At 42.2% G+C, this 13959-nt stretch overlaps 1 protein-coding gene across 1 annotated transcript; it reads right to left on the bottom strand.

Annotated features, from left to right (window-relative positions):
* Positions 1 to 6132: 6132 nt before the first annotated feature.
* LOC139441885 (histidine N-acetyltransferase-like) lies at positions 6133 to 12777 on the bottom strand. Its single transcript, XM_071222635.1, has 4 exons — positions 12710 to 12777; positions 9763 to 10028; positions 7827 to 8057; positions 6133 to 7295 (listed from the first exon to the last, which is right to left on the bottom strand). The coding sequence occupies exons 2-4, from the start codon at positions 10012 to 10014 to the stop codon at positions 6708 to 6710; spliced, it is 1071 nt and encodes a 356-aa protein (XP_071078736.1). The 5' UTR covers positions 10015 to 10028; positions 12710 to 12777; the 3' UTR covers positions 6133 to 6707.
* Between the last annotated feature and the right edge of the window lie 1182 nt (positions 12778 to 13959).

Here is a 13959-nt window from a genome sequence, read left to right as displayed (position 1 = left end):
AATCAAATTTGCTGGGACAGCCCGACCCCCGTTCCACTGTACTGATTTCCAATATTGGACCGGAAGTCTGACAACATGCTGCTAGATAAAAGTCTTTAGAAATATGCTCGATTCGGGCTTATGTCCAGGGCGTCATTTATGGACTTGACGGTATCAAATAACTATTTTTTCAAACTGGTTAAAATGACCACTAGCTCGTTTGTTTTGTTTGTTGTTTAACGCCGCACTCTGCAATATTCCAGCTATATGACAACAGTCTGTAAATAAACGAGAGATTCACATCATTGATTGAAGTGAAGACTCCAGTGATGCTTATATGTAAACATTTGACATGTGAGTGAAACATACAAAATAGGAATCCTGCAATTAAACGAAATTTAAAGGTCTGGCACGATTTGATCAACACTTCCAACGACTGTTTCCCACTGGTGACGATTTATACAGACAGCATTGTCTATGTATATATGGTCACATCGTATGCTGTATTAGTGAATTTATAACACTGTCAGAAATATCAAATCGAACAAAGATGAAACAAAGCCCTTTATCTCTCGCAGCACATATGGCATTTAATCGCAAAAGTGTCGCCATGACAACGTTTAAACGAAATACGATGATGCAGCGTGAGCGGCGATGACGTAGCTACCTGTGGCCCCACATCTATTCGCGAAGCTGTATTGTGCTGAGATGACGTGGACGAGGATGCTTGTTGCTGCTGCTGCTGCTGCTGTTCCCAGTCGGTGGTTACGCCAGCTTGTACGTGGTGACGATCACTATAACGACGCCAGCGAAGATAGGAAATAACATTTTTGAACAAAGTGAAACTTCGTTAATCTGTACTACTGGTCCCTCCGGAACCTTCCGGGTTAACAATTGTCCGGATAAACGAAACATGTACTAAAAAATAATTGGGCGGTGGGGTAGTCAGGTGGTTGACACATTAATCTGTTCGTCGCGCTGAAGTCCGGGATCGATGCCCATAGGTAGAATGTGTAGAGCCGATGTCTGATGGTCTCCCCGTGATATTCCTGGAACATTGTTAAAAGCGGCGTAAAATCATATTCACTCACCTAACAATACTCGTAAGATCATAACTTATCATTTTGAAATGTCAAGATCATTATCTTGAACTTTCAACTTATGTATCTTGAAATGTCATCTTAATATCTTGAAATTTCAAGGTAGTATCTTGAAATGTCAACTTAGTATCTTGAAATTTCAACTTAGTATCTTGATATTTCAAGAAAAAAATCCCAAAAACAAATGGTCCTAAAAGGCTTCTGCAATGAATAAGCTTTACAGACCGATTCCGTGTAGGAAAGTCGAACCAGTGTTTCCAGTCTGCCGAGCGATCGCTTTCACCAGGGACCATCAAACTTGACCTCCACAGGAAACCACGCGTACTGATAAAAATGTCCACCAGGTCCCTTGCTTAAAACCGCCGTTGAACCCATCAACCCCATCAAAATAATTATGGTTTTATCACATACCATATACCGATATATAGTCTCTGGTTTTATATTATAGGCTAGCTAAACTCTATATTAGTGCATATATTCAGAGTTTATTCACCTTAAAGCACTTTATCCAATTTCTTCGTTAATTTATACCCGAGGACTTGGCCTTGAGATATCCATGGTGTTATAAACGCTTGAACTGTCCCCTCTGATTTATGAGAACGCGGGGAGTAGCTGCACACGTGCAGGTGTAAAGGTCAGCTACCTTCATCAGTCAAACCAGGTCACGGTGACCCAGTAGCGTTAACTTAAAGTCGCCTATTTTTCTTTTTTCTAAAAGTGAATAATTTAAGTTTAGAATGACCAAATAAACAAAAACGTGGCTGCGTTAAGTGGATGAACATTGCTGTCTGCAGTGAAACGTGACACCGGGGATAAATAAGCTCCCAACAGCACTGTGCTTTAAACGAGGTTCCAATTGCCATGTAAATAGACGCGCCCTCCGTCAGCCTCGGGACTGACCCTCAGGTGACCCTGGTCAGCTGATTACTTAACGCTGGTCAATGGACACGTTCTCTCACAAACAACTGATAAAACTCGGGCATTGAGAAGCTTCGGTGATTTGGGGGTATATGCATGACCTAGAACACAAGTACAAGAAGCGCCTTCTTTTCTTCTAGTGACAGTCCCCCTGCGTCACTCTATTTTTGCATAACAAGTAGGCTTCGCTACAGCTACCCTGTAGGGATATTGACATGTTTACACCCGAGATGAGATGAAAGTTGTGATTGACCTAATTTGTCCATTATTCGATTAACCTACTTATACAACTCGAACGGTTGTGTACTTTCAGTAGAAGATTCTCGGATTAGCGCAACTTAATGTTTTTGGGTAGAAGCATGTGGAAATAACAAATCAGTGGTATCAATTTTGATACAATGGAATACACATAAAAATACATTTTATGATCCATGCATCCTACGAAAACATATTTTTGTGTGTAGAGCTTCGAATGTCTGGGGTGGAAAGGTCAATCGTTGTCAGCTAGCAAGATAAAATCCACTGTGTAAATCTAATCGAGTTATGAAAAGACCTTAAAAAAAACCTTCGTATATTTATCGACCCATGAAGATCCGGGATAGAATAGGTCTTCAGCAACCCATGCTTGCCGTAAAAGAGGCGACAAACGGGATCGGGTGGTCAGGCTCGCTGACTTGGTTGATGCACGTCATCGTATCCCAATTGCGTGGATCGATGCCCATGATATCAATCACTGGGTTGCCTAGTTCAGACTCGATTATTTACACACCGCCGTCATATAGCTGGAATATTGCTGAGTGCGGCGTTAAACAAACAAATCATATCTTTATCACATTAACTTTGACATAAGTTTAAACAAAACTAATTAAAAACATTGAAATGTGCATACGATTTATTCGATGTTCAACATGAAATGTGTTCAACCTATCAATAACTGGCAGAGGATTTAAGGAAATGAAGTATGGTAGGCACCGGATATTTTACTTTTACTTTTTGAATTGAGGCAAGTGATTGGGGTAAGTTGAGGCCACCTTGAACAGTATTTCAGGTCTATCATGTTCTATTTGGATTTGCGTAATCGTCCATGCGCGTTGTTGCTTTGCTCGTCATGCTACGAAGCATGATCTACATTGTAATAAACAATATTCTTAAAGGTTCGCAATCCATTCAAGGTAAAACAAAAATGAAGATTGTCTTGTTTCCAGTTCTATTGAGCAACCGCGGATAGACATGAGATTTAACGTCATCACATGCTTGCTTAGGTACATTTTCAAATGGTATAGCACACAACAGAATGCGAACAAAGAAATTACAGGTCACACGTTGTTGCCCTACGTCTGAAGAGTGTTAGAGTTACCTGCCCTTGTCGTGTACCAGAACGCAGACAAACACAGAGCGGTCTGAAAAGATTATGACGGAAAACAGGAAAACTTTTTGTTATCTATAATAAATAATAACACTTTTTATGTTTATTGTAGTTATCACATAGTAAATGAACGTCTTCCAATTATAAATATGGGCACACAGTCAAACATGTGACCAGATCCAGCCGGTTATATGTGAGTATGTAATGCAAGCGAGGGTTTACATGACGACAGTGAATGAAACACGTATCGCTGTTAACAACTTAAATGAGGATCGAATGGTCACAATGGCTGCAGAGTATAGCAGTGCTTGGGCCTGAGACGTTCGGACCGCCTCCGTGGTCGAGTGGTTGAGCGTCCGCCCGGAGAGCGGAAGGTCCCCGGCCGCGTCATATCAAAAGACGTTAAAGGATGGTACTTGTTGTTACCCTGTCTGGCGCTCGGCAATCTTTGACGCGCAAGTTAAACCCCATCCCCCCCCCCCCCCCACACACACACACCTCACATCTATCATTACGTTGGCGCTCACACTATCAACCTATGGGTTTCCTAGGCGATGTAACACCAATCAGATCGCAGTGCGATACGTGTGCCATTGCCGACTCAGGACCCGGGTCTCAGGTGGAATGTGGCGGTCTGGGAAAAAAGGTGTTGAATGTAAAGGTGTGATGGTGTTTTGCTTTGTTTGTTTGTTTGTTTTTCTAACGCCACACTCAGCAGTATTTCAGCTATATGACGGCGGTGTGTAAACAATCGAGTCTGGAAGTGTTAAAAGTAGGAGACATATTGCAAGAGTAAGTGAGTGAGTAAGGGTTTAACGCCGCTTTTAACAGTTTTCCAGTTATATCACGACATGTCAGCATGGTGTGGGATTTGTTTGTTTGTTTGTTGTTTAACGTCACACTCAGCAATATTCCAGCTATATGACGGCGGTATGTAAACAATCGAGTCTAGACCATACAATCCAGTGATTGACAACATGAGCATCATTCTACTCAATTGGGATACGATGACATGCATCAACCATGTCAGCGAGTCTGACCATTGCGACAAGCATAGTCGCCTGTTACGGCAAGCATGGGTTGCCGAAGACCTATTCTAACCCGGATCTTCACGGCGGGACAAGCATGGGTTCCTGAAGATCTATTCTCCCCTGGATCTTCACGGGTCTAGTGTGATGGTGTCGAAGGTGAAAGTGTGTAAATCGAAGGTGTGGAATATGAAAGGTTGAATTTGGTGATCAGGGATGTGAATGTGAAAAAAAACAAATTAAGACTCAGTTTGCGTTTCATCGTATTACGATTTATCTGGCGAAATTTTAACACATCACCTTGTATAGCTGTGCGGCACTACTCACAGAAATCTAAAGCCACGACTAACTCAATCACATTCAAATGCGACTAAAAATACAGCAATATTTCTGTGATGAAATATTTTCGTGATTTCCATCTACGAACTCCTGAAATATCAGCGTTATCGCTATTTTCGTCAGTATGTTCTGGTTCTCGTGTTTTAATACATAAACCCAACTCAGTGTTTGCGGCATCCTCAATTATCCATTCTCCAAAACACAATAAGCTGGATAATCGAAGATTAACCCGGGCTGACCACAGATCTTCTACGTCGTTCATTTCGCAACTTTCAGCAATATTCCAGCAATATAACGACTGGGGAGACATGAAATGGGCGTCACATATTATACCTATATAGGGAATAGAACCCGGCCATCGGCGTGACGAGCGAACCTCTAGACTTTATCAACGCTCCTTTCAATCTTTCAGGGGAGCCTGCATTGTTTGAATGGAAGACTAAAAGAAGTATATTCAGTATATAGCAAGGATTGTGTATATAATCTGATACTCATCAGTCAATCATATTGGTACGTATTGAAAATTAACGAAAATTTAGTACAAATTCAGACCGAAAATCAAACTCCGCAAATGAGATGTTCGGAAGAGATTTACCGGCCGCTTCATTCAATTTTAACACAAGGGAGACAATCTATGTAAGTCCCATTAGACTTTCCGGAATGACGCGGCGACGGCACGCATGGGGACAGAGGTAATTAAACGATAATGTACACTGAATTTGGAAACTTTCTGAATATGTAGAAATAACACCACGGCTAACATGTATCCCCCGGGGCCTTGGTAACTCTTTTTTCTGACAAGTTTCCTTATCGAGTCTGGGCCAGACAAACCTGTGATTGAAAAACGAACAGCGATCCATGTCATCAAGGCATCGTGGCAACCAATCAGCCAAGTAGTTTGTTTGTGTGTTGTTAAACCATTTTCTGCACAATGACCATGAAGTATCAACTATCCAGCTTTACCATGAGGCTATACTCAACGAAGGGACCCACACGGTCATCGGAATGATTACATGGGGCGAGAACGCCTCCGTGGTCCAATGTTAGAGCGTCCGCACGGAGAGCGGAAGGTCCGGGGTTCGATCCCCGGCCGCGTCATACCAAAAGACGTTAAAAGATGGTACTTGTTGTTACCCTGTCTGGCGCTCGGCATTAAGGGGCTAAAGCAAGGACTGGTTGGCTCGGAGTCAGTATACTGTGTCTGAGTGGGGTATTCATGTTAAACTGCGGCATGGTATCTCAGTGAGCTAGCACTATAAATTGGCATAAGTCCGGATTAGTACAAGCAGCCACACAAACACACACACGTCCATGCACGTCGCTATATAAGTGCAATAATCTTGGACGCGACGTTAAACCCCATTTCACCTCACCTCACCTCACCCGTGAAGATCGGGGGTAGAATAGGTCTTCAGCAACCCATGCTTGTCGTAAGAGGCGACTAACTGGATCAGGTGGTCAGGCTCGCTGACTTGGTTGATGTCACCGTATTCCATTTGCGTAGATCGATGCTCATTATGTCAATCACTGGATTATCTGGTCCATGTCTGGTTTACTTCTTTGAGGATTGAACCAACTCACTGACTAAATTTGCGTGAAACTGAGGATGAAGGTCCTTAAACTGGAGTGGCGTTGTACCTGCTTATATGTTGTGTGAGGCATTGGACAAGATGTACTGCGCTTGGGATGTGATTTCCTGAACCGGAATAAATGTCATTGAACCAGAAGAGCATATTAGTTTCTCATCAAGGTAGCTAGATGCATAGAACATTCTGTCATATGATTTTGTCTCAGGTATTTCAAGAAATAATTGTAGGCTGGATGTGCTGGACGTGGTCCCCTATATATTAAATGGTAAGTCCCCTTCACTTTTGGAGCCTTCTAGAAACGCGGTGAAGAGGCTCCTTCTGGGTTTTCAAGTACTCGTGATCCCCTCTCTATTTGGTAAAGATTATGTGGGTGTACGCCACTACGCCACTAGTCTACCCTGAAGTCTCTTTCAATGACGACCTGTGCCTTGACTGGCCACTCCACACGGTTGATGCCTAATGTACGGAGGGCCTCGTAGACCTCACTCATGTCCACAGACACTGACGCGAAGATGAGGAGGTGGACTCTCTCGTCAACTTCATCCTGCGTTTCTCTATGACTCCCATCTTCACCTTTGTCATGAACTCGGCGCATCTGTACAATGTGGGCTATCTCCTGCAGGTGCTTGTACACATGGGCTGTCAGGCCTACAGGGTGGTCTCCGTAAATGTCAATATTATAGGCTAGGCCGAGTTTACACGAGTGGCTTTTGCCAAAGGAAAGACACTCATGTTGAGAATCACCAGTGTGAAAACAAACATCTGCGGTGGTCATTTGAGGAACGTTTTTAGGATGAGCTCTGAATGGAATCCTGTTCACAACAATTCGATCTCCTGGAAATAGGTAGCCATGTGTTTGTTTATCAGACAGAAGTCTTTCCAAGTCATGTTGTGTAGGAATCGAGAACTGGATCTCATCAAGAGGCAGCTGATTAAGGTGAAGGTCGTTCACACGAAAGGGAAAACAATGGATAGGCTGGAAGGAGCAAAGCATTAGTTAATTATTCATTTACAGGACACAGGACACCAGACAGTCAAACCAATATGCTGAGATGAACTTTCTGGAATAAATTAAATGTAAAATGTTTATTGTCTAAATGGATACTACGATTATGTTTTATAAAAAATAAATATCGAATCTTTAGAAGTGGGCTGTATGATATTGGTAGGGATTTTCTTGACATTGAATTGGTCATTGGTATAGATTTATTGACTGGAAGAAACGTTTGAATTTATGGAGTTTTTGGTGAAGACTTTCATGCTCTGTTTAAAAAACAGTGTGAAAACATACATTACTCTTTTGTTTCTTTGCCACCTCCCTCCCCAAAAAACCCTCAATTAATAAATAAATAAAAATGAAAATACAAAAATAATGAAAAAAACATAAATAAAAAATAATAAAATATTGAATCTTGAATGAGAGATTCAACCCTATTTTACCTCACCTCTAATGCCAATAAAATCAGCTATATAGGTTGACATAAAATCATGTTGAAATGTACATTACCCTTTCCAAAACCATAGAAGAACCCTGCGCGTATGGATGCGACAGCATCGGGTGCCCATATTCTGTCTCAAACATTTCATACAGGATATTCTTATTGCTGGAATAACCTGACTTGATGTGATGTAAGAGCTGGGCCATGAGGCCCTGACCTCTGTAGGATGCGTGTGTACGTCCGCCCGTGAACAGCAATGTTCTACCGCCATCCAGGAGTCTAGCACATCCGAACGTCATCTGCAATAGATGATAACGGAGTTGGTTTTATGCTGCTTTAGATCATATTTACAGTATCACCTTAACATATACATCTCGTCAAAAGTATCGCATCACCAAGTCTTTTTGATAATCAGAAAATGTAAACTAAGATGTTAATTTTATGAGAACAGGAAGAATGAGCATAAGCAAAGAAAAAAAGCAACTTCATACGCCAGCGACTACAAGGACCGTAATTGGGTATAAATAGAGGCAGTATAAGCAAAATACCGGGATTGACATGTACAGATCAACATGTACGTGTCTTGGTAACATTGTACCCATGTCACAGTTAAATGATCAAAAGTGTTAGTCAATATCTGGTGAAGCCACGCGATACACGGGTCACATCCGGTTACACGGGTCACATCCGCACGACATCTCATCATTCTCAAAATCAGACGCCTTATCCTCAACTGAGCGATGTGTTGCTATTCTTCATGCAATTCCTGGGTCAAGTCTTGGAGATTCTGCAATGGATGATCCCTGGCTCTGACCCTACGTCCCAAATGATCCTATAGATGATCCATCGGATTCAGGTCTTGACTTCGAGAAGGCCAAGGCAGAGTCTCAATGGCGTCAGTCTGGAGATGCTTAGTCGCAGCCCGTGCTGTGTGGGGTCAGGCATTGTCGCCCATGATGACAGGACGTGTGGCAAGCGCATGGTTATCAAAATGAGGCACAACAACTCAAAGGAGGAACATCCCCATACCATCACTGAACCGCTACACAAGCCACTGTTTCCTGGATGTTGCGTCAATGAGAAGATGTCCCCCTTTGCCTCCAGACACCAGTCCTACCATCAGTGTGATGCAATAAAAAACGACTCTCGTAAGACCAATGAATCCTCTCCAAATGCCAGTGTGCTTGAGCCTGACACCAGGCTAAACTGTCCATGTGTTGAGGTGAGAGGAGTGGACGATGACAAAGAACATTGCAAGTTGAAGTTGGCAGCCGTTTAGCTTGACGTACACGGACCCTGTCCTCCCTGGCACTGGTCTTCTGTGGATTGTCCGGTCAATATGTGTTTTCTTATGAGTCGTGTGATGACACGGTTCAACACGGTGGCAATAATCAATGACATGCCAGTTTGGTGCAATGCCAATGATTTGCCATCTCTGATTTTCTGGGATAGTAAGCTAAGGCATTGTCACTTAGCAGCAAATATGCATGGACTTTCTGCCATCATACATGAATTTCTCTATGGAGACGCCTCACGTGTGCATACGACTCGCATAAATGCATACCCAAATAATGTGTCAACATACAGACAATCATTTGAAAATCTCTAAATTGAAAATTGTTGCGATACTTTTGACAAGGTGTATCTAAAGAAAGATGTTTTAGGCCAAAGATGTTTACCCCTCTGAGCATGGTGATGTCAACCTGAGAACTATAAGGGCTACTTTGATCAAAGGATCGTCAGATGACTGGTCCTCCAGTCCCCCTTCTGTATGAAACGATGTCTTGGAGACTTTGATATAAAGGGAGAAGAAAACGATGATAACTGATAATTAAATACTCACACACAGAGGGAAAAAAACATGTTACTGAATCCCAATGACAGCTTTCGGGTGAAAGAAGATTCTAACAGACCAGTAGATTATTCCACAAACATGCTTCGTCTGATGTTTTGCTGGAGTCTAGTGCCTACAAGTAAACGGTCCACGCCACCCTGTATACGTACGATTCGGTTGTCGACTTCACCAAGGTGTGCTGATAGGTTTGGGTCTGTGACTGTGCTGTGGAATCCTTCTGGGAGATAGTCTCGTCCCCGGTGCACATTCTCGTTAATTTTCATCACACCTTCGTAATCATTGATTGTGGCTTTCCGGAAGGTTACTTTGACCTCGGAAGATCTGGTACAGAAGTGCCGGTCATGTGAGTACTTCACCGGTCGTGTGAGTGTTGCAAATCGTTGCAAGGCGTTTCGTATCATGACCCCTCGTTTGTCTGTGGGGAAAAGGCAGGAATTGCTGTCACAATCAAATTGCGTTGCAAAAATATAGTTTTTTAATCATTTATTGTATATACTTCTTTACAAAATATTGTTATATGTAAATTGTTATATGGTTAATTGATCCATTGGACATTATGTCATAGAGGTATATCCACAACAACTTGGTTTCCCAGTTGGTCAGTTATATGAAGGGGTCAATGAGGGAGGTATTGAATGTTGAATGTTTACATGCAAAACTTTCTAACTTTGACTTACAAGTTTTCGTGTGAAATATGATTCCATTGTTCTTTAAGAAGCCTGGAGTATTTGTAAAAGACATTATTATTGAGAAGAGTTCTCCTAATTATGTTATTTATATCAACTATAGAGATTACAATAATATGATTGTATTGCTTAAAGGAAGATTCTGAGGGAATTTAAAAAGAGTATTTCTTGAACTTGTGTCAAGACATACTAATAAGTGGGGATTTTAATGCAAGGACTGGTCAGTTAGTGGGCTATTTTATATCAGATCATAGTGAATATATTTCAGTGCTCCATTACATGGACAGTATTCCACACACAGTCTCTCTCTCTCTCTCTCTCTCTCTCTCTCTCTCTCTCTCTCTCTCTCTCTCACACACACACACACACACACACACACACAAACACGAAATAGTCTGTATTGATGAGGATGGCCATATGGCGGTCGATTCAGTTTCATTGTGAATGAGATTTTACTGCATTTCTGTTTTTTTAAACACTTGTCTGTAACATGTCCCCTTTTGGTAGAGTAGTCCTTAAAGGTCTCCGTCTGTTGTTAGTTGACAGTTCTATTTTTAGTTAAACTCCGAAATGCATGACATTTGGTGGAAGGTTTACAGCAATAATGAGAGGCTATGTGTTATCACAAGCAGATTGTGGCTTGACCTAGTTTCGGCCTGTAATGGCTACTGTGCTTCTTTACTGTGGAAAGACATTGTTTATCCAAATCAGTTTTTAAGGGTGGGTGGCGGTGGGGGTGAGGCGGTGGGGGTGAGGGGGTGGGTGGGTGTATGGGCGGGTGCTTGGGTGTGTGTAATCACATAGTAGCCAAAAACATGGTTTAAGTTTGCCGCCGTGTTGATGCATAACATAAAGTGTTCTTCTTTATATAGTTTTCATGTCCTGAATATTCAAGATACTACCTTCGATGATGAATTTATTAAGTTTGCCAAGCATTATATCACAACTCATGACTACATGTAAGCTTGTAACGTTTCTAATGATGTTGACTATGATAGAGAACTGAATAAAGGTATGTCCCCAAAAAACACAAATTAAGAGGAGTCAAACAAGGTTGTGTTTTAAGTCTGTTACTTTTTTCTTTGTTCATATATAAGTTACAGTCTGACATTAAAGAATGTGGCGAAAAGGGTGACGTTCCTAATGATGATGACTATTATTGTGAACCGAATAATGACATTTCTCTGATGTAAGTTAAATATGTCACAAAAACACACACACACATAAATCTGATTCATGGTCCAATAGATTTTGTATCTGAAGTGTTTACACATAATGTTGACTTTCCCCCTACCTCTGTGTATTGATGAACTATGTCGTTATAGCTGGTACATTTCCAGAGCACTGGTCTAGGAGTATTATATTTCCATTACACAAAAAGAAGTTTTTATGTTGTGTTAACAACTGCAGAGGAATGTCACTGGTAGATGTATGAGGAAAGATCTTAACTTCTGTTATAAACAATCGTATGGACACGTTGTTGACTCATTTGACATGTACCCTGAATGTCAGGGTGATGTCGGTAAGGGTTATGCTACAGTTGATAACATGTTTACAATGCAATGACTTGTAAAAAGAATATTTGTTTGAATCAAAGTGTAGATTTTATTGTTTATTAGTCGATTTTCGAAAGGCCTTCGAATCAATAGAAATTCGAGATATGCACTCTTGTAGGCTTGTGTCAGCTGGGCCTCATACTGAATAAACTTGATTGATTGATAGAGGTATATCCACAAAAAAACTTTAGTCGATAGAGACAATTTGTTCACAGTGATAAGTCAGTAAAATGTGCAGGGATCTGTGACCTTTGGAAACAGGACAAAATTGCACGTATCCGAGTTTTACTACTGAATGTTCTCCCCGACACGAGTTAACGTTGTCTCCAACCCAGGTTATCTCTCTCCCCAGCCCAAGGGATCATTCGTTCAAAGGTCAAACCATTTTTCTTTCCACCAACTTTCAAGCCACAAATACACGAACAACAAACAGAACGTCCCATTTTCCCCTTCGCCGTATTCAACCAGTCGCTGGTTGGACGATTTGTTTCATCCCGATCCCGATCCCGATCCGACTTTTACTTCTCATGAAAGTCGGAAGTCTGACCCTTTCTTTAACCCAACCATAATGACCGATCTCGTCAACCCCATTGACCGTCTGAAAGAAAAAAACAGGGCGTTTCTCATTCGCCGTAGTTAACCATTCGCACGTTGGTCGTTTTAAATATTAGCTGGTTTCGTTTCATCCCGATCTTAGAGACACGTCTTCTCATACTTCGCCCACTTTTGTAATTTCGTGCAGACAAATTAAGCTGAGCATGTCTGATACATAGGGTAAGTTAGGCCCCAGAACAATACATTGTCATACGGACAGTTTAAGACGATCGTTCGCAATTGTTATAGCACGTACGCACCTCGAGCAGTAGGCTGCAGCCCCTGAATACAACCAGGTCAGTGTAACAAGTTTATCTCTGAATCTGACTTCTTCGCCATACTGCGCCGACTCATGGCTAGACTGTATTTTACACTGCACCCGGTGAAACAGGTTGCGCTAGTGATTAGAGTAAATACCCCCTTCAAAAAATGAAACGCCCAGGTAGATTTTAAGTAAATTTATTGTACCTAATAAAGTCGATATAGCTAATTTAGTATCATAGATACAAAAATATGAAATTTTGGAGCTCCATGGTCACATGTTGTTATTGACATGTTGTTGTGCCTGGCACACAGTCCGTATACTGTGTCTGGGTGGGGTATACTGTGTCTGAGTGAGGTATACTGTGTCTGGGTGGGGTATACTGTGTCAGAGTGAAGTATACTGTGTTTGAGTGAGGTATACTGTGTCTGAGTAGGGTATACTGTGTCTGGGTGGGGTATACTGTGTCTGAGTGAGGTATACTGTGTCTGGGTGGGGTATACTGTGTCTGAGTGAGGTATACTGTGTCTGAGTGAAGTATACTGTGTTTGAGTGAGGTATACTGTGTCTGGGTTGGGTATACTGTGTCTGAGTGGGGTATACTGTGTCTGAGTGGGGTATACTGTGTCTGAGTAGGGTATACTGTGTCTGAGTGGGGTATACTGTGTCTGAGTGGGGTATACTGTGTCTGAGTAGGGTATACTGTGTCTGGGTGGGGTATACTGTGTCTGGGTGGGGTATACTGTGTCTGAGTAGGGTATACTGTGTCTGGGTGGGGTATACTGTGTCTGAGTGGGATATACTGTGTCTGAGTAGGGTATACTGTGTCTGGGTGGGGTATACTGTGTCTGAGTGAGGTATACTGTGTCTGAGTGGGGTATACTGTGTCTGAGTGGGGTATACTGTGTCTGAGTGGGGTATACTGTGTCTGAGTGGGGTATACTGTGTCTGAGTAGGGTATACTGTGTCTGGGTGGGGTATACTGTGTCTGAGTGAGGTATACTGTGTCTGGGTGGGGTATACTGTGTCTGAGTGAGGTATACTGTGTCTGAGTGAGGTATACTGTGTCTGAGTGAGGTATACTGTGTCTGGGTGGGGTATACTGTGTCTGGGTGAGGTATACTGTGTCTGGGGGGGGGGGGGTATACTGTGTCTGAGTGGGGTATACTGTGTCTGGGGGGGGGGGTATACTGTGTCTGGGTGGGGTATACTGTGTCTGGGTGGGGTATACTGTGTCTTGGTGGGGTA

This window comes from Haliotis cracherodii, unplaced genomic scaffold (assembly GCF_022045235.1).
Source record: "Haliotis cracherodii isolate W230 unplaced genomic scaffold, xgHalCrac1.p SCAF_47, whole genome shotgun sequence".
In the NCBI taxonomy this organism is placed as follows: Eukaryota; Metazoa; Mollusca; class Gastropoda; order Lepetellida; family Haliotidae; genus Haliotis; species Haliotis cracherodii.
This window is presented reverse-complemented; position numbering and strand designations above follow the sequence as displayed.